Source organism: Dermacentor albipictus, chromosome 2, assembly GCF_038994185.2.
Source record: "Dermacentor albipictus isolate Rhodes 1998 colony chromosome 2, USDA_Dalb.pri_finalv2, whole genome shotgun sequence".
In the NCBI taxonomy this organism is placed as follows: Eukaryota; Metazoa; Arthropoda; class Arachnida; order Ixodida; family Ixodidae; genus Dermacentor; species Dermacentor albipictus.
In genome coordinates this window covers 71,169,834-71,191,856 of record NC_091822.1, presented here as the reverse complement: position 1 = coordinate 71,191,856, position 22,023 = coordinate 71,169,834, and the positions used below count along the sequence as shown (strand labels likewise).

Below are 22,023 nucleotides of genomic sequence, written 5' to 3'. Positions count from 1 at the left end.
CAGGGCACCACCTCACCCAAAGCTCAACAAAAGAGAAAGTACCGCATTCAGAAGACTACAGAGTAACACTTACACCCACGGTACACTAATGCACAGACTTTATCCAACGCTACAAGGTTACCGCTGCCCAATGTGTGGCGTAATGGACACCTTGGTGCACCTGATCCTCGAGTGTCCATGGCATCCAGCCACAGTCGCATCTTCTCGACCGAAAAACGGTAACGCCTGAAAAGAAAGCGAAGACCTCATGTAGGCGTAGGGGTCATCTCAGAGGACCTAGAACACCAACGACGCCTCGTTACCAGGGCCATGGAGACAGTGAAGGCCAGAGGGTTCCTACAATAAGGAGATCACCCACCTAGACTAAAATTGGGGCATACTACTCCGGGTACTGTTTCGAAAATGAACGTTTATTCGTCTTCCTCCTCTCGTACTTTGGAAATTGTGGTCATGTAAACGCTATCTTAAATTGCTAAGTTCAATGTTTCCTTCGTGTAGAATAGGATATGACAGATTTACATTCACAGAAGCTTACGTCGCCCTGACCAGACGTCATGAGGATCTCGTGACGCCGTGGCCGGTTTGTGTCAGCACCAGTGTCGCTTTGGCATCTGTTCTGCCAAAGCAAATATATATATATATATATATATATATATATATATATATATATATATATATATATATATATAATCATTGGGCAAATTAGTAATAGTAAAAATCTTCAATTTATTTTTCTTTCTAGTGTCCTGTTCATATCAGGATTAAAAGCCGCTTACATATCATCTTTGTCGTTCACATTCCAGCTGTTCTGGAATTGTTTCTTGACTGGTGATAAAAGGAAATGTTGTTATGACTCCGCAGTCTCCATCTGGTTGAGGCATTTGCAGAAATAGCTCGTCGTGAACTTAGTTCGAGGAGCGCGTTTGCACATTGCTTCTCCTCTTCCTGGCGTCAGTGAAGGTCTGCGCACACACCATGAGCGCGGCGAACAGGTCAATGGCACCGCACATTCGGTAGAGATTGTCGTACGAGCCCCTCACGTCACGGAATGCACCTGCGAGAGACAGAAGGAGCAGGCTGAGACAATTGTAACACGCTCGGAGCCAAAATGTTCGCAATCCAGCTTCTGTCCATTGGCAGCTTTTAAGGTGATAGATTTAAGAGCCCCGTTGCGCAATCGGCACGGAGTATGCTGCGTTGGCCGCGAGCGAAAAGTAGCTGCCGATCACAGCGCGCCGCGTACCACGTTTCTACCAATCACAGAGCGGCACGCGCCGCGTGCTTTCTACCAAACCTAGTGCGGGGCGCACGTTTCTTCCATCCGTCGCAGCAGCGGCGCAGGCCAGGCGGGGGAATGAAAAAAACATTTCTTTGGATTGGACGTTCCGGACTTGCGAATGTGAATGTCCAGCGAAGCTGTTGCAAATCACCACAAAACTGTTAAATACAACGCTTTATGGGCAATAGGGTAATGCTAGTAATGGTAACTTTCATATACGGCAGTAATGGGAGTATTGATCATTTTTGTACTAATTTTTTGCAGCACTCCCAGATGAGTGCTGCAACAACACTGAAATCAGTTGCTAGGCTGCTTTTTTATGTATGAAACACTGGAGACCTCACGGACGTCACTCCCCAATCCGCAAGTTGCCGTTCTGCACAACAGTAATCTTTACCGGCAAGGTTATGCGGGGTGCTTCGCATTTCTTATCAGGGGTGCCTTATCATCAATGACGTGGTTCAGATGCTTGTTTTGCGCATGTTCTTTATTGAAACGCATGCTGTAGTGCATGTTGGACGGGTGATTCCGAAGAATGTGCGCACTGTTCGCTTCACTTTGCTGGGTATTTCAAGCCTCTACCTTACCGGGAAAGGGGGGGGGGGGTTACTCCTGGCCTGCACTGCCGCCGGGATCGGCGCACATTTTTTCTAACTGACGCGGACACGAAAAATGCCGACCGTAGAGAATGTAACAGCTTCGCTGTAAAAGAAATATTACCAGAAAGCTCGCTTTCTTGCATAGCGTTCGCCGCCATCGTTTCCCCGTAGAGATTACGGTTGCCTAGTCTGCAGTTTACGGGAAGTGTGAGAAGCAGTCAGGGATCGTTAATTGTATCGCGTACTCTTAAAGGCGAAGCTTAAGCGTCTCCCAGGTTTTAATGCGTTAGCATTCTTTAGCGAGCAGCCCAGTCCTGTCACGCGAAAAGTGTCACGTCTTGCATCTGCACAAGAAGGCGGAACTTGCAAAGTTAACAGATTTATTCGTTATAGTAGTGTATATGCAGTTGACTGATATCTTTAAAAGCAATAAGAAACAATTTAAACCGCAAAAGAATAAGCATAAACACAGAATACCCATAGCGATACAAAGGGCTCCTTATAAGATGCACTGGGACGCTTATAGCCTGGGTGGGCTAACGGAAATTTCGGGTTGGGTGAATTTGAAATTATGGGTTACGTATGTCAACATGAAATTTGGAGGTAAGCCAACTGGAATATTGGGGTGGGCCCGCTTGAAGTTTGTGGATTGTCCATTTTAAATTTGGGCGTATGTTCTTGGGCAACACAAGTGGAGTTTCTGCATTCAACTTTTTTTTTCCTACTGACCCATTTGACTATTTAAGTTGCACCACACGTTGCTAATCAGAGGCCGCTTATTCTCGTGGCACAAGGAGCGTCTCCGACATAGTTCGCTATTCAAGCATCCACAATACTCAAGCCGACTAACTGGCAGGGTCATTTATTTACAGAAAGGCAGAGAGGTCGGTGTGAGCTATAACTTGCTCTGACCTGCATTTAAGACGCATGCACTTTAGATGCTGATGTGACCTGGCTTCGGACAAATGATCTGGAAATGCGCGATTGCCACCTGTTAACACGATGAAACACCATTCACTGAGTGAAAAATTTCAGCGGTAACGATATGTATAGTATGCGCCTCGATAACGCAAGGCCTCTACAGTAGGTTACGAAAGCGAGCTAACCATGAATGACGCCTGTCAGGAGAATGTCATGGAATTGCGGGCTTTAGACCCTCAAAGCAACAGATGGGGTGTAGGATACATCGTAAATGGGGGCTCAGAAATACTTTACACGATGTCGAATTCTTTGATTTAGGTACGCGAGCATTAATTCCGGCTCCAGTAGAAAGCGGCTACTGCGGCAAGAAATAGAACCCCGGATATCACCGCTAGAAGCCCACTGTCATAGCCAGTGCTTTCTAGATGGAATACAGTTCAGTGTACGGGACCTACCAAACTACGGCGTGAAGCGCCCACTCATAAATAAGGGAATCCTAATTAAATCAGTGCTTCCCACAATGTTCACTCTTTCTGCCTACTTGATGAAGGCAGCCACTCGCACACAAATAGAGAAATCACCGAGCGGTTCACGCGGAGCTGAAATACGTCCCACGAGGAAGAACACGCATAAACGGCGCATAACGCGCGAATACAGACACAGTCACACTTGTCTACAGTGCTCCCATCACTTTATCTGGATGTTCACATCATCCATGGCGCTAGACCGGTCGGCAATTATCACAGTGAGCATGCATGCGGCATTGATAAGCGGGCGCTAATAAAAAAATTTACGGTAACTTAAGTATCGTTACGTGATTTAAAGGCGAAAGCATTATGACTTATCTAAGTCATCACCATTAAAGATTTCTTAAGTGTTACAAACTGGTAACAGGCTTACGTCCCGCTGTTCGCTTTCCTTTCTTTGCGTTCATTAATCACCAGACTGCAATCATATAGAACTTATCGTCAAGTAAGTACCAGCTCATATTGTGTTTGCTTCGTTATATCACTATATGACGCACACGCGAATGATGTAAGCAAACTGCGGTAATTTCTTTTCCACATCCATAGGTCTCATCTTAAGCACCCAGTTCTTCTAAGTTCCAACGGTATTTTTAATCCCCCTTTCTCTAATTTGTACCAACCTTAATTCACTTCAATCCACTCTAGCGCCGTAGCCAGATGTATGCCACGTGACGCGGGCAATGACGCACGCAGTAGACACACCTTTAGTCAGCCGGAACCATGGAGCCTCCGTTGCGTCCAGGAAGCGTGCCCGTCTCTCGCGCCGGTTTCCCAAGTTCGTTTGTCGAACAGACCCTAATGTACCAAATTGTATTTTCTAAGCCATTAATTTGCTTCATTTACAGAAGCCTCCCTGAGAAATTTGGCGTCAATCCGAGCATTTCTGACGTCTTCTTACTCTTCGCTCTGTCGGCCATTTCTGGTATCATCGCTTGATCACGCCGGATTTTCTGTCTCATGGGACACATAATGCCTTCGCATTAAAAGCTTGCTACTGCGATTACTAGCGTAAAGTGACTGTGACAGCAGGTATATCAGCGAGTACGCTATCAAACTGTACCACAAACCCTTTAAGGTAGCAGCCACTTCGCACGGCGAGCTGACCATGGAGATTGCGCATGCGTATGTCATCGTACAACATAGTGCTAACTGCGGCAAGAAGCCGAGAAAAATATAGCGCACAATGTGTTTTCTGCGAGTACGATTCCCGGTCTAAGACATGCAAGCCTTTGTTCCGTCGTTGTTCAATTATCGTCATACCACAACCATCATGCCCTTGTTTTTGTAATGGCATTGTCTTCGTCATTGTGTCGACGCACTCGTCATGCGCTAGCCGACACGTTATAGTTGCTATTTCTGTCGGGCCAGCTGTGGCTTCTTAGGGTAGCACGTAAATGTTTGCCTTGAATGGCCATCCACTCTTTTTCACTAATATCACTGATAAGCCTGAAATTAAATTTATGTTTATCAGTGAAGACAATGATGCAGGTTAAAGTGAACTGCATCAATCGCTCCAGAAGCCTCCACCTAAGCAAGCTTTGAACGGCTTGTATGTCATGGACCATCAGAAAGTACATGATTTCGTCACAGAAGCAGCCAAGGTAAAGCTGCGTTTGTCGACAGCAATGAACTCGACTGTAATCTTTCACAGTGATCAGAGCTTTCAACGGTGCTACCGTCACGGTACCAGCATTAGGTTCATGAAGTTGCTTTGCATTATTGTAGCTGTTATAATAAAATGTGGTAAGTTTCATCTTCATTAGTTGTTTGCTAGACTCAAGTGTAACTTCTACACGCAGAATGATGCCGCTTCTAGGGTACTGTGTATTGCAGCCATATATACCTTATAATTAGCGCAGTATCTAACACAGATCCGACTGCACCGTCGCAAGTATTATATGCGTTTAGATATTCGAGTATACCAGCAATATGCCAAAAGCCAGTAGGCAGCAAATTATGCTCCTTACCCACTCTCGAACCCCCCCCCCCCCCTTCCCCGAAATTCGCAAAGTTGTGCAGCTTTATCTTTATATTGCTTTAGTGCAAAGTCTAGTACAATTTTACCATCCACGTTTCTAGAACGATGGCTGCATTGACGTCCTTTTTGACTTAACAGGAACGTTTAACTCAGGGAAACTCCAATTCCTGTATTCAAATGCATGTAAAGCGCCGAAATTTTTTAATGAGGCAACTGCTTAGCAGATCTGAATTAATTTTAATTCATTTCAGAGAAAAAGCTTGTTCTATCGAAACTTGGAAATAAAGTTTCATTTAGGGACTGGAATTTCAGATGATTCAAAAGACCTCAAAAGTTTTTTTACAAAACACAGCAGTGTTTTCTGTCCAATATGAAAATTGAGCATAAATAGAAAAATTTGTGTATCTGTTTGTATGAACTGGAACATGGGCATTTTCGTTAGACACCCTGCAACGTCATCCATCCCTTGCTGCGTGTGAGATCGTTTCAGCTTGTGGGCGTAGCGAGGCGTGACGTGCCCTCGCTGAATGCAAAAGCCACAGTTGTCGCATTTCTTTTTGCACCTACGGAGAACCTTAACTTACTCATCGGCAATGAAAAAAGGCACTAAATAAAATGACGAACGCTTTTTACAAATGCTCGTCGGGTATCGCGAGTAGCAGATGTTAAACGTGAAGCACAAACAAACAGGCCTTTACGATGTTGAAAGAATGACCGGGTTGGGACTATGGAGGAAACTAAGTCACCGGAAAGCGTCTCACAAACCTGCAAATAGCCTGCCACATGTCACATACCCTATAGTCACTTCACGTTACCGGTGCCTCATAAGAGCTTCACAGTATCCACTGGTGGTTCTTAATACCAAAAGAAGACGATGGCTATTTTTTTCTTCACAAAATGCATGGCATTATTTACCAAGCCTTAGTTTTCGGCAACGTAAAGCCAACGTAAACCGATGTCAATTCCATGCAGGAATTTCCCTAATAGCTTTCTTTATGAGGATGAGGAACTTCTTTACTTGCATTTATTTGGCTACAAAGGCTTCAGTTTCGCTGCAGATACAGCTGCAGACACGAAAAAATCTACAAAAGCAACGTCCGGAAATCACTGCAAAAGGAATGAGGGAGCAGCGAGTATTACTTCTACCACCAACTTCTTGCAGTTGTTGTTGTTGCAGCCTGTGACACGTGTGGCTCCTACCCTGCTAGAATTACCTGTTAAAATAAAATCAGAAAGGTCATGTTGAATGAGTAATAATTAATGTATATGTAAAAATTCTTGAAGTTTGATTATTCAAATAACGAAAGTGCTAGACATATCCCCTCTACATCCTTATTCGTAGCTTTGTTGTTCCCACCCGCGCAGGGACAAGCGAAAACATAGGAAATTTGAACACCTGCTTACCCACGATAGAAGGTTCGCAGAATACGAGCGGTAGCAATGCCACGCCCATGAGACCCCAGGACACTGCAACACTGTGCACGCCCAGGTAGTCCGCTACCAGGACGGACTTGAAGGCGTTCAGGTAACCTTGCTGAACACCGGTCACGAAACTGACCACCGCCAGGGCCGCGAAGCTGCCAACGTGGGGAAAAACCCAGAAACACAGCGCCAATGCTGCCAGGCTGAGGGCTGTGATGGCGCAACGGCTGTGCGCGAGCTTGTCAGTAATCAGAGGAATGAAGAGGCGTCCGATGAACCCTCCTGAACACTGGCACGTCACGAGCTGCGCGGCGGCGTTCAATGCTATGCCTTTGTCCACTGCATAGTCAACTATAGTCGAACCAAAGAGCGGAAGAGTAAAGTCTGACGCGACCATAGCCACCAAGAGAATATAGAAGCATGGCGATCGCAAAACCTCAATAACTTGCGAGATAATACCCAAGGGAGTGCTGTGCCGTTCCAGAGGTTTATCCGATGGTGTAGCAGAGCACATCGAAGGCTTTGACGCAACATCCACTGCACTTTTGGTACCGATATTGTCTGCAGTTTGGCCGACCTCACCGTTGCTCGTCCCTAATTCAGTGTCAAGTGCGAACACTGGCTGTTGTATAGTATAATTACTAGCACTGGAGTCTTGAGTTTGCGCTGTCGCCCCGTAGGTGGCGGGCGCATCCTTCATTGCTTCGCCCGACGCCGTCTTGTGTCTGCAACGCGACCACCTGACCGGTTTGGCGTATCGCAGCATAAAAGTAAGGGGAATCAGGTTCAGCGTCAGTGCTCCCACAATAAGGAAGCAGCCTTTTGGACCATGTTCCGACGCCAAGTGTGACAGGAGTGAAGGTCCGATAATTCCTGACACCGAAACGCCCAGGAACTTGATACCAGTGGCGAAGCCTCGGTACTCTTCAAAATAGCAGACGACGTACACCGCTGCTCCTATAGTAAGGGCGCCGAACGATGCCCCTGAAATGATGTAAAGTGGCAAACAGTTAGCTGTGATACGTCTTGCATACAGTTTCTTTTTAAATGCATGTCTCTCGTTTGCAGAGAGGACTTGCGTTCGCAATCATCATATATTTCTTTTATTATTAGCTTCTCCTATCGCCCCTGTAGGACGAATGCCTCTATGAGCCACCTCCATTAATCCAAGGAGACTTCATTCTACGTCGGCTACGTCTTAATCTCTTTCATGAGCGAATTTTCTGCCATCCTCATTTTCTTGGCTCTTATTTGTGTCGTTCTTTTCATCCAATAGACCAGCTTTTATCTATTCTATGCATGCCCTGCTTGGCTCATATATCATACGGCAATTATATATGCATATTTTCTTCTTCGAGCCGAATGTCCCAGCCACTGCAGTTGTAATACGCTGGAAACAGTAAAGCATGTCGTTTGGGTACGCCCGAATATGCCCGTACGAAAGGGAATGCTTTAGGGCTTCTGTTTGCAAGGTTTTCACCGGGACCTTCACAAGACTTAGGTGCAGAGCCACCCATTCGTAATTAACATCCCAGTTGAAAAACACAACAGGAAATTTTAAGAGTCTGTCGTATTTTGGGACGTTGTTTCTGTAGTTCTGTTGCCTGTAGTTCTGTTGCCTGTAGTTCTGTTGTCTGTAGTGTGACGTCCTGTAGTAGAAAGTTGTGTAGTTCTTGATCAATATTTAATTAAAAATTGACAGAGACGTCCGTAGGGTTGTGTAAATTTGTTAGTACAAAAAAGAAAAACATAAAAGTAAAAAAATGTAAAAAAAACGTCCCCGCGTAGGATTCGAACATGCGACCTCACGCTTCCGAGCCCGGCATCTTACCACTGCACCACCCCTGACTTTTTTTTTCTTTATTGCATGGGATTATCGTTACTGTCAAACCGCTACAGTTACATCACATATGATCATACAAGAGAAACAAATTCACAGAAAGTATACAGTCCAATGACAGTTCAAAATTCTAGCAAACAAACACCAGCGTCCAGGTGTGAAATCCATTCAGGGACGGGATCATATGTAAGCACCACACTCCGGACTTGAGCAGTCTCTTCACGGAAGATAGACCTTGTCGAGCGAGGTGGCTCGGCATGTCTGTCGATCATTCGACTTCTCCATAATGAATAAAGTCCTAATAACATAAACAAATCATATGGTGTATTACTGGCTGTCTTTTTGAAAGGAAGGAACCGGATACCATAACATGTGAGAGGAAAGTCTTTTTTGATAGTTCTTTGTAAAATGTCCCAAAAAAGGAATGCGTCACAACAAAGTATAAAGCAATGTTCTATTGTCTCGGGTTGATTGCAAAGCCTACAATTTGTATTCCAGGGTACATAGAGTCCTTTTTCCTGAAGCCACGTTTTAACTGGCAGTGTGGAGGTGTGCAGCTTAAAGAAAAACGTTTTTGCTGCTGGCGCAATCCACATTCTACGGACACGGCAAAGAACATCTTGACCAAATAGAGACAGATACGGCTTTCGGTACAGCGGTTCAGGGAAAAGGTTATCTATAAGTGCTGCATTTAGCGACGTGCGATTAACGGTAAACAAATATTCAAGGTTGAATCTGGCTTTTAAGAAAGAAATAGTGTCGACAAATTCCTTTAAGAAGCCCCATAACGGTAGTTCTTGAGCAACGTTTGTCGTGACAAAAAGAAAAGGGAGGTGTGACGCAAGACGTGCTCGATTAACTGCGAGAAGGAATGGATGACGGACATTTTTAAGGTAAAATAAGCGCATGACCAATTGTCGCACAAACAAATGCACAAGACCCAGGCCTCCCTTTTCAAGCAGGAGAAAAAGGTTATCCCTTCTCATGGCTTCCCATGATGAATGCCAAATAAAACATGCAAATATTCTATGAAATGCCTGGACATGGACACGTGAGCAGTGCAAGACCTGCAGAACATAAAGAAGCTTAGAAGCGAGAAATGTATTGCATGCCTTAGCTCTCGCAAGAATGGAGTGATCACGTCCTTGCCAGGTTGTCACCTTTCTACGGATAGTGGTTATCGTGGACGCCCAATGAGGTCCACTATTACGGAAGTTATCGAGAGGTACTCCAAGATATCGCAACGGAGACTGATTCCAATGAATATTCGCGAATACAGAGGGAGTGAGCGCCCACATGCCTAGCCAAAAGCCTCTACTTTTGTCAAAATTTACAGTAGCTCCTGCAGTCTCACAGAAACGCAGGGTAGCGTTTATTGCCTTGGTAATGCTTGGCTTATCGACGCAAAAGAAGGCAATGTCATCTGCATAAGCTAGCACTTTAATTTCCTCATCGGCATACATATATCCTTTAATGCTCGAGTCACAAAGCACGCTTAAGCAAAGCGGTTCTAAGTATATGGCGAAGAGTAACGGCGAGAGCGGACAACCTTGACGAACGGATGACTGTAGTTGTATTATATCTGAGAGGGTACGATTCACAATTAACTTTGTAGTGCAGTGTTTATAACAAAGTGTTATACCATTGTATAATACATCCCCTAACTGAAGATGTCGCAGTAGTTGGAATAAAAATTCGTGTTGAACCTTATCAAAGGCTTTGGCGGGGTCAATCTGGAGAAGAGCTATTTGATCCGTACTACCCCCAAGGCACTCAAGAACTGAACGTGCGATATGAACATTTGTCTGTATAGAGCGGCCTCGAATTCCGCATGTTTGATGATCACCTACTAATTTAGTAATGACTGTCTGCAATCTATTTGTCAGTATTTTTGCAAATATTTTGTAATCCACGTTACATAATGATATCGGCCTATAACCGTTTACTCTCTTTATTGTTTCATCATCAGTGCTTTTTGGTATTAAGGTTGTGTGGCCCTGATAGAAAGATGGAGGAAGCTCACCATATTGATAGGCTTCCTCGAAAAGTTGCTGCAGAAAAGGACACAGGAATTCCTGAAATTTTATATAAAATTCAGCACTAAGGCCATCAGGAACAGGCGTCTTGTTCCTCTGCAGCGTTTCAACGGCAAAATTAATTTCTTCTCGAGTTATTGGCGCATCAACGCTGAGTCGATCATCTTCTTCTAAGTGTGGCATAAGCGAAATAAACTGATCAGCGTTTTCTTCGTATCCATTCTGAGGCTTAACTGCAGCGAAAAGATCTTTATAGTGAGCTTCAAATAGGCTTATTATTTGGGGCGTGTCTGTGTATATAGACCCACCAGACTCAATTTCTAATATTTGCTTAGAAAGCGCGTATCGCTTCTCATCACCGAGAGCCCTTTTTGTGGGCTGTTCCTCTGTGAAGCGAGTTGTGCGTGAACGAACCATTGCTCCATTGTACACTTCCGTCTCATATTTCTGTACTTGTGCGCGAACTATGTTTATTTCATCGCTATACAACCCTGGTTCCTGGCTTTCGAAAGCGTGCAGCTTGTGAAGTAGATCATGAAGGTAATGCTTTTCAGCTTTTTTTCTTTGAGACAGCTCACATGAAATGGCAATCGCCTCATTTTTTACTCTATTTTTGAACATTTCCCATCGAGCAAACAAAGGAAGCTGTTGACATTGTGTTATTTCTAGCCATAATTCTTTCACTTTGTTTACAAAACTTTCCTCTCGCAAAAGTTGTGCATTAAGTTTCCACAGTTCCCAGTTTGGAGCAAACCTGCCGAATTTTCGGGGACCCCATGAAACAGCTACTAAACAGTGGTCTGTGAAAAATACAGGCTTCACGGCGTAGTTGTGAATGTTAGACCAGAGACTCGTCGAAACATACACACGATCAAGTCGAGCATGGGAGACGCCTTGAAAGTGCGTGAACCGCACCCAAGATGGGGTGTAGGCGCCCACGTCTATTAGATTGTGATCTTCCGTTAACTGATGCAGGGAAGCAGCACTTGCATCATAACGATTAGTTAGGTATGAGTGGTCTCTTGAATGACAAACACAGTTGAAGTCTCCCAACAGTACCAAATCTCTGTCAGTATCTAGGAGCGGAGCAAGTGAGAGGAAGAAAGCCTTCCTCTCACTCACTTTTGAGGGAGCATAAACGCAAACGAATCGCCAATTACGGGAATGAAAAGAGAGGTCACAGCATATAAGGCGGCCTTCCCCATCAACACGCAGCGACAATGAAGAATGATTTAACTGCTTTCTGACTAACAAAAAGCATCCAGCGGAAGCACCACATGCTTGGCTAATACACACCTCGTAATCAGGTTGAAAAGTTTGCAGCGCAAGGTTGACATCACCAGCAGACGATATCTTTGTCTCTTGCACTGCACCAACATCAACTTCATGCTGCCTAAGCACGTGTAGTAACTGCCGCTGACGCCTTATATTCCTCAGCCCACGTACGTTGAGTGTCGCTACACATAAAGGGAGGGTGAAGGCGGTAGCCATTTTGCTCACCTAAAGCTTTTGTATTTCATTGCCCTTGGCCACAGGTAAATCTGTGGTCTTGCTCCCTTTGGGCTTCTTTGTGCCACTCTCCTGACTACGCTGATATAACCGGCGGGGCACATTATCACCAGGAGAGGGAGTTTGCTGAGCACTAGGAGACACTTTCTCGGGCGCCGGTAGTGGACATTCTGTTGCTTCGTCATTGCATGGTGCCGGACGTTTCCTGGCCTTGCTGATGTCCATCGCCTCTTCCTCTTCTTCCTTGTCATCAGGGGGCTTTTCTTTAAGGCTTGCTAGGCCAGGTAGGCAAACTGAGTCATCCTCGCCGGAAGCTTCGCTAGTCTTACTTGAGCTGTTATGACTGGTTGGAATTGGCTTCAAGGTCTCCTGGTCCTCGTCCCTAATGCCACCTGTAGTCTCTCCGGTGGCATCTACTACCTCTGTAGAATCCATGAGGTGGTCCAGTTGTGGCTTCGTCTGCGCTATATTGCCCAGAACGAAGCTTATTGGCGTAGGTGGACACGCAGGCGTCCGCTGAGTGACCAAATCGATGGCACTGTAAGCATCTCGGTGTTCTGCATTGTCGTCGAACGTGTCCCACGCGCTTGCAACGAAGGCACAGAGGAGGCCTACCGGGGATAAGTACGAGGCACTGGTGTCCATAAATGGACATAATGTGCGGTATTGAGGTTACGGTGATAGTGTCCTTGAGCACCAAGGAAACCTCCCGGTTTGTTGTCACCCACTGTTCCATGCCAGTGCATCTCCATGCTTCTCTCTCCACCGACTTCACCTGACCATAGGCCTGGAACGCTTCCTCAACGCGTCATGGTTCAAGGTGAGGTGGAAGCCATAGTAATTTAAGCTTGATGTTTCTAGTCTCCGGATCTATCACCATGCACTTCAGCCCTTTGACACGGAGCTCACCACAGGCGACGAGGGTCTGTTTTGCCGCACTACTAGCGCAAGTAACCATCCATACATGGCTCATTTGATACTGTCCGACACCTACAATATCTGAAGTATTCACTACCTCAAGCAGAGCGTCTCGGAAGTCGGGAGCACGGTATGGTCTGCCACTCAAGTCCGCATGAAGGAAAACAGAGTTCAAAACATCGTTACCGGTTGGTAGACGCGGGAGGACAACTTTGTAGCTTGCATCTTCATTCAAAAACGGGGTCGACGATCCTCGGCCTGGGGCCGATACGCTGTTTCCAGCAGAGAGCATTTTAGAGCACAGCCGTTCCACACGGCTTCTTCTTCTTCTCACCACCCCTGACATGCTTTTCGAGTGTACGTTTCGGCCATGTGAACAGTACGACGTGCCGATGCGTTGATGTTTACATTTGCATTTTGAGAGCCAAAATCCGCTATCACTCCACCGCGTCAAGTGCCGCATCTCTAGAAGAGCAAGAGTGTTCGTGCCATCGACAGGTACATCTTGCAGTGCTAGAACATCGATTTTGATGTACGATATCCTAGAAATAGACAACGTTCACTTTTAGGGTTATTACTGCTAGTTTCGACAGTTGTCTCTCGTTCTTTACACTTTTGAGCGCGCATATAATTCGTGTGTTAAATGCAAAATAGCTACATGAACATTCGTGGATGAGAGTTCTTTCTGACAGCATACTGGCTTCTCACGGCAGCACTGTACCAGATTAATGAGACCCGAGCGAGACAGCTTTTCACGCAACTTTGTGGAACAACCAAAATGTTCTTTTCCGCTTCGCATAAGCTTGTGAAATATTCCTGGGAAATTAACTAATGTGTCAGTGTAACAGCACATGTAAGTCCACAGGCCTGTGTGCCACATCTTACCAAAAAAAAAACGGATACGCAGCCATTCCCGCAGATGGTATGATTTTGATCAGCGGCCGATTTTGAGGAGGCCGGTAGGGCGTTGCTGGTGCCGCGTCGTCACGGCACAATTATAACTATTCGCCACGTCGACTTTATTACCGGTGTCGGTGCCATCAGCATTGCCGGCTTCAGAGCAGCGCGATTGAATACCGCGCAAGAGAAAAGTACAGTGTACACCACCGATGCGAAAACATACAATTTTAAAGGACCGCGACGGAAAGCGCTTCTGTTGCGACTACGGAACTCTTGGCCGTCGCGACCGAATGTTTCTGCTGCGACGTCAGAATTGGTGTCGTAACGTCGGAGTCGCTGTCAGGATATAAAGCTGTTGTTCCGACTTCAGAACTCTTGTTGTCGCGACAGAATGCTTCTGTTGCGAAATCAGAATTTCTGTCGTAATGTCAGAAATGTCTCCCAATTAAGAAATGTCAACAATTTCTGTCGTACAACAGAATTTCTGTAGTTGCGACAGGAATTCCTTTTGTCTTTTTCAACAAGGCACTACAGAAGCTTGTCGCATCACACAATTTCAGTGCACTTCTGTTGTCATCATTGGGTACATGTTGCGGCGATAGGTTTCCGTTGTGGAACAGTTCTCTGTAGTACAACAGAAGTTTGTCCATTACTTCAGGAACACTTCTGTTATGACAACTGGGGGCCTGTTGCAATGATAGGCTTCTGTCGTACAACATTTTTCTGTAGTATAAACAGAAGTTGGTCGCATTACTTCAGGAACACTTCTGTTGTGACAATTGGGGGCCTGTTGCCACAATAGGTTTCTGTAGTATTTCAACAGCTCTCTGTAGCACTACAGAAGTTTTTCGGGTTACTTCAGGAACATTTCTGTTGGGACAACAGGGTGCCTGTAGTGATGACAATTTTTTCTGTAGTACTACAAAAATCTGTTGTAGAGCTTCAGCTTTCTGTTGTAACAACAGACATACGACAGACTGTACTTCTGTAGTAGCAACAACAAATGTCTGTTGTACATCAGAAAAGTCTGTCGCTCCATCAGGAATCTGTAGTTACTACAGAAAAATCCTGTTGTACAACAGAAATTTCTGTAGTACTGAACACAACCTCTGTTGTCATTTTCAACTGGGATTCCTGGGCAACACAGACAGACCTTGGCTCACGGCCAGTTGTGACAGGTCCATCTCTGATGCTTTTGTATTTATTGACTACCTTTTGACTGGTCGTCTACCTTCTAACGCTCTTTTTCACCCAATAAGCTTATTTCCTGTACAGAGTAGCATTCCTGATGCCGACAACCATACTCAAGAAATATGTCCTTTTGATGTGCTCAACTTCATTTCTTCCCAAATAATCTTGATAACAATATCAACTATCTTTGTTCACCCTATCGTCCATACTGCTACCTTCCCAACATTTCGATTTGATTCCTTCTTGTAGGACCCTAAGCGTTTGCTCCAACTACCGTGTTATACCCTGAGTTCAAGCGCAATAGCTTACTAATAGCCAAAGCCGTGGTTTCTATTATTTTCTTATTTCCTTCGGCACTAAGCTAGGAAATGTCTCGTTGTGGCAGATGCGCGATGTCTTTTGCGTCTCTCCTTTAAGCTGGTGCTCTAAACGACGTGAGTCTTGCTTCTCACAGCAACTTGCCCTCACAGCGACTTGCCCGATATAACTTGCCCTCTCACAGTAACTTTGGAACAGCGGGCTATGCCTAGTTGATAACGAAATTCATGCAGCGACCACAATCAATGCAAGGGCCTGTCCAGGTGACCCTCCACTATCATTTTTCAATGCGCTGACGGCACATTGTACTCGTCCGTATGGTGAAACGTGTGCGTCAAGAATATGAATACTGTATTTATGCGCACATAGAACTTTGCAAGCGAAATTGACTTGGTGCACTTAACGATGGCGATTGTGATGGTGCCGCTACAATTTCGTACTTAGGAAGGCAAATAATATATAGACGATTCGGCGTCGTATTAGGGAGATGCATTCTCTGAGGTAGGTTCCTTTTGCGAACCGCTTCTTCCACAAAAGTTCGGTCGCATATATGGAAAATTGTGCGTCTTCCTGCAACATCACCAAAACAGGGTTCTCTATCACGCTCTAACAATGAAAAATTCATATGGCCCATGAATTTAAATGCGTTGCATTTCTTGGCAAACGTTTGCCACTTTTACATTATCTATCTATCTATCTATCTATCTATCTATCTATCTATCTATCTATCTATCTATCTATCTATCTATCTATCTATCTATCTATCTATCTATCTATCTATCTATCTATCTATCTATCTATCTATCTATCTATCTATCTAACTGCCTACATCTTAGCCTTTTGGTCGTTTCGTTGACTTGGTGTGTACCAAATTTGGCATTGTATGACTAGAGTGTCTGACGAACATCAATGATAGGTCATGACATGAATATTGTGACACGTGTGTCTTGTAGCTCATGAAACAGCCGCCTACATATTGGCGCCCTTGTGAACGAAAATGTTCTTCGAACGGGATACGGCGTCTGAAATCTTCGCTTGCACTCCATGGCGGCGGTAAGGTGGTCGCCTCAACGCAACTTGCATTTGGGATCGCACCTATGCTGAGTGTCGAGGTTTGCTTCCCCGCATCCTCACCAGATGGCGTCGTTGGGCGAAGAGCAGAAGTCGGAGTCCACCTGACGATAGTGACGCCTTGTGCCGCCATTGTGCCTGTGACAAAATTTGGCACCCGGTACCCCTCGAACAGGACCACCATGGTGCCAGTATTCTTGATTCTTTCGACGCCCAGAGCCGTGGGATTTTTCGGGTTGTAGAGTTTTTTGTCGACCGCTGCGGGCCCGTCGGTAAGGGAGACACCTCGGATGACGCCCTTACGCGTGGAAGTGGAGGGGGGGGGAGGGTGGCCGCGTAAGCGCCCATCTCAAAACGGTAATTTACTTGTTTGTTTTTAATGCTAATAGCACTCTTTGCCTACTTCAGCCGTTTTCTATCTATCTATCTATCTATCTATCTATCTATCTATCTATCTATCTATCTATCTATCTATCTATCTATCTATCTATCTATCTATCTATCTATCTATCTATCTATCTATCTATCTATCCTCTTACGCCGACTGTGTGCCCCAAGTTGCCTACCTGCTTGGGCAACTAGCGATGTGCTCCTTGTCGTTGTGCTGTCCTGGCCTTCACATTGTGTCATTCCAGCTTCGTTATGTCGTACTTTTGTCGTGCCGTAATTCTCATGCACCACGACCCATCGGCCTTAGGTGTGTAATATTTTTTTTGCTCTGGTATACACGGTCGCCATGAATGCTTAACCACTTTTCTCTGCTTGTCAATAACTTATTATTCACAGATGTGAATTTCAAGGCTGAATTATTGGTCATTTCATACTATTCGCTTTCTGTAATACAATTTCTTGCAGCATTCTATTGTTGATTTTTCTACCCGTATGCATTTCTGTTATACAATGTTCACTAATGTTCACTTTTTTTCTCGTGTATGCGTTATTGTATGTTTGTGTCCTCTTTAATTTGCACAGTGCCATTTTTGTAGGGGGTACAAACCCCGTCAAGCTGAATTCATTTGGCGTTTTGTCTGCACTCCTGTCATCTGTACATGTATCGATGCAAATAAATACTTGAAATAACTTGGGGCACTACGTATGCGCTCGCGGTCGTAATGCCGTTGCCTTCATTTCATCAACGTCATTCCAGCTTTGCTATGGGAGGCTCATCATGCAGTCGCCATAGCGTCATTGTCGTCATGGCGTCGTCGTCATAAGCCATCATTGATGATGATGCCCTCGTAGTCATTCAACCATCGTCACTTCAGCTTCATGATCTGACTTTAGTCATGCGTCGTGATATCACTTTCGTCGTCGACACGCTTTCTACTAAGACTTAGGGGTGCACCTTGTGTGATATCATGGGCCATGTGTACGCGTTCAGGATCCTGATGGCCTCGTGCTCCTTACATTGTCGTCATTCCAGCTTTGTCGTCGTACTCTGGTCATTCCACCGTCATGACGCCGTCGTCTAGAGCATGTCGTGGTGGAGCATTCGTCGTCGCGCTGTCGTTTTGTCATTCTCATTACCTCGGTAACCTTATCCCATTGTCGTCATACAACCTTCATCTCTCCATCGCCCTCAATCATTCTTTGTCACTGCATTGTAATCATACTGTCGTCGTTCAATCAAGATGAACAACCCTTGTCCAGCTGCCTTTGTCAGACAGTCGCTATCAGGCATCCATTGAGACCCGCGTGATAATACGCTTTTAGTCATGACATTTATGCTACTCCAGCTTCATCAGACCACACTCGTCATGCCGTCCTCGTGACGCCATCGTCGTCATACAGGTTTTTTGATAGTCAGCGTCTCACCATTGTCATCCTACACTCGTCGTCATTCCTTGTTCTCATGCCATTGTAACGCCAGCATCGTCACGGCGTCCGCATCATACAATCATCGTCATGCATTCGTTGTCTCACCGTCGTTGGCACGACGTCGGGGTCTATCTAGTGCCATGATTGTAACATTAACATCCGATTCTGGTCATGCCATCGTCGTCATATCCCGTTCGTCGATCCATCACGTCACTCGTTGTTCGTCATTCTATCCGAATCATGGTTTTCGTCATTCGGTAGTGATTATGCCAATGTTGTCATATGACCATTGCCATTGTGTCATTGCCACACAGACGCTATCATGCATAGGTTTTCATAATGTCGTCGCTATGCCGTCTTGGTCCTGCGATCGTCGTCCTTGTGGTGTCGTATGTGTGTCGCGTGTGGTCGTGTCGGTCTCCTCATGTCTTCGTCGCAACGCTGTTGCTACATCATTATACCATTGTCGTCATGTCATCATCGTCATACAGCCTTTGTCGTTCTCATCCCAACGTCATTCCACTAACATCATCAAGTCATCGTCGGGCCTCCATGCTCATGGGCTACCTTGGCAAGCGAAACGAGAACAAGGTAAAAGCGGAAGCATACGTTTCGACAAGTAGGCCTGTCGTTTTCAAGGCGACATATGCTTTCCTCGGCACAGTATATATAGGGAGGGTTCTCCAAAGGGGAGAGGGGGTAAGACGGGTAGGTGAGGCAACGACCGAAAGTGCGTTATCGGAGAGGGCGTAGACTTAAAAGGAAAGGAATGCCATTAACACGGCCGGTGACACGGCACAGTGTCAGTCGGTCGTGCGTTTGTTTTTTCTTGAATGGGGCCTGGACGATGGTAGGGGGGATGGGGGCAGGGATGGCTTGTTACGCTGAAAGTTAGTGAGCTATCGTCTCTCTGAAAGTGATAATATAAAGAGCGGCAGAAGATGGCACACGAGAAAGAAAATCACTAAAGTTAAATACAAATATAAATAAACCAAAAAGGAAAGGGTGCCAAGAAAATAAAAAAAACTGAAGAAAGACACTATGCAACCAAATGAAATAACTGAGTGCTTCCTCCTGTAACTTAACTTTAACATCGCAAATATATTCTGAAGCTTCTTTTGTAACATTTATGCCACGAGCACTATTTTCTGCAGCCCCTTTTATTATAATGTTCACAGAAACAATAGCTCACTGATCTCCAGCGAAACAGGTAATCTCAAAACTGGTGTCATCTTATGAATTCCGTCAATGAGGATCTAACTCACGGACTCCGTGGCTAGAATTTATAAATTGCAATATGACCAATTATTTATTGGTGCATTTTGTCAATTAGCTGATTATGCATTTAAATTATGTTGCGCAAGGGATGTCCGCCTCTTCAAGTAGACCAGCTCATGCACTAGAATTGTGCCATCTGCCATGGGAATTTCTTTTTAATTTGGCTGTGATTGTGGAAACACTCAACATATATATATATATATATATATATATATATATATATATATACATACATACATACTTACATATATATATATATATATATATATATATATATATATATATATATATATATATATATATATATATATCTTCCTGTACGTTGGAAACTTCATGTGCTCTTCTCTGTGCATAACTTAGTTGGACGGCTTGTCTGCTGAAATAGCGACGAGGTTAATCATTATTTTTTGTCTGCGTCTTCCGCAATGACAGGAAGGCGAGAAGCAGCGAAGATCATATATTTGCCTGTCACGAAACTGCTGTAACTAAACTTACGTGTACGTAACGCTCAGTTCGTCGGATCCGATTGCAATTGTAAAAGAATCCGTCGCCTTCACCTTGACGGTGTCAAAAAAAAAAACGTCTTGTGGCATCTCTATTTTGGTGGTGAGCTCCTCTTATCACTCAGTGGTCTAATTTGTGATTTCTCAAAAAGTGGGACGCTTTATTTGGTCTACAGGATTCAGCCATCTAAACTCCGAAACTACTTCTTCTGTAGATTGGGTTATCTCCTAAACTGCGTTCAGTTCAGGTGTCAGTGATGAGCTTAAAGCACAAATAAAACCTCTACTTAAGTAGGAATAGCATAATCGACATTTAAAATAATGCTGTAAGAGAAATCTGCCATCTTCAAAGATAGCTGGGGGCATATGCGAGATCTGAGCTGATTATCTCCTCAACCTTAACTTTATGTTCACCGGGATGCTGCAAGGCATGCATTTGGGTTTATAAAACGCTTCAATATGAGTTGGGAGAACAAGGGGAAGGCGGGAGATAAAAATTCGAGACGTTTCGACGGCAACGAGAGGACTTTTGCTCATGGCGATGCATTGAAAATGAGAAGTTCTCTTGTGGAAACGTTGACTTCTGCTTTCACCCTGTTCTCGTTTGACTCATCGTCCTGAATACGCGTTGCCGCTTCTAACAAAGACGAAACTCCTTTGATGGACGACTAGTATTGCAGGCCCATTATATTTATATTGGCTCTTTAAAGAGTTGCTTTATTACCCAGCGCGCCAGTTTATCGTATGCTACCAACTTTCGAGGTAGAGGGAACGGGAAAGGTAAAGTTGACAATCGCCAGGGCCTCACGCCCTGCTTGCTCTGAGATATTCAGTGACTTTAAATGAAAAGATTTTAGCTTGTGCGTGTTTTGGGTAGAGTTAATAGGGAAGAAGGTATTTTCTATATTTCTACATGTAATAGCTTATTTCCAGGGCAAGCGGCCGTGACCTCATCGGGGTGCAAGCCGCCACAGCTTCCGGTGTTCTCGCTTTCGGAAAGGGAACCGCAAACGCATGGTGAGCATCTTCCAATGTGCTCACCATGCGCACACTTCAGTCACTGCGAAAAAAAGGAGTGGCTGTCTCATCGCCCTCTCATCTACGAAAAAGGTTTAATGCACAGGTATAGTTCTCGTGATACCACACCACAGGTCTGTGAAGTGGGGGAATATCTAGTGAGAGCATAGTGAATAATCTGGGCTCCCAATTCCCACAGCCTAGGTACCAAAACATTTGAAGCCTCATTGGAAGCATTAAGAAAACCGATAATGCAATCAAGATAAATTGCCCTGTTACGCTTTCGGGCAAATGTTCGCAGCAGTCCACTTTACAAACTCTTTTCTGTGAGCCACTTGCAGAAGAAATAAGGTTTAACGAAAATAAGGTCTAATAGAAATTAAATTCTACATGTTCTCCTGGTTGATTCAGAGAGGAATGGTGGAGCAATAAACAAATCATCAGGAGGTTGCTATGGCCCCGTTATTTTGACTTTGAAATCAAGCGCTGCCTCTTCTTGAGCGCTCAAGAATGATTACGTTCTACAGATTGTCACTGCTTTATACACTTAGCATTATTGAGGCGTATGCAACTCCAGCATTCCATATACCAGCACTAATAAGCCAGATACGTCAGACCTTTATTCGGGAGTTGGCGTCCAGCGAACAGTGAGCACGTACCGTAGAGAACTCCCAAGGTTACGGACATCCACGCCATGTTTGGGACAAAGGCGCTGGCGATGATAGCCACAGGGCACAGAAGGGCGCCAGCCAGTATCGTGCTGTGAATGGACACTCTGTGTTGAATAGCTCCGAGTGCAAAACCTTCGAAATAAATTTACTAACATTAGTGCAAAAAAGAACTTCAAATCAGTAGTACTCGCACCCTTATCGCACTGTAATACGTATGTTATTATTTA

At 44.8% G+C, this 22,023-nt stretch overlaps 1 protein-coding gene across 5 annotated transcripts in view; it reads right to left on the bottom strand.

Moving 5' to 3' along the window:
• Positions 1-706: 706 nt before the first annotated feature.
• The window catches only part of LOC135908242 (monocarboxylate transporter 14-like), a 61,979-nt gene continuing 40,662 nt past the window's right edge, over positions 707-22,023 (bottom strand). For all 5 annotated transcript variants that reach the window (XM_070532910.1, XM_065440000.1, XM_065439997.1 and 2 more), the window contains 3 exons: positions 21,785-21,928; positions 6,709-7,710; positions 707-1,054 (listed from right to left, as the gene is read on the bottom strand). In XM_070532910.1, coding sequence (XP_070389011.1) covers positions 906-1,054; positions 6,709-7,710; positions 21,785-21,928 — 1,295 coding nt within the window. In that variant the 3' untranslated portion in view covers positions 707-905. The remainder of the gene's footprint in view (positions 1,055-6,708; positions 7,711-21,784; positions 21,929-22,023) is intronic.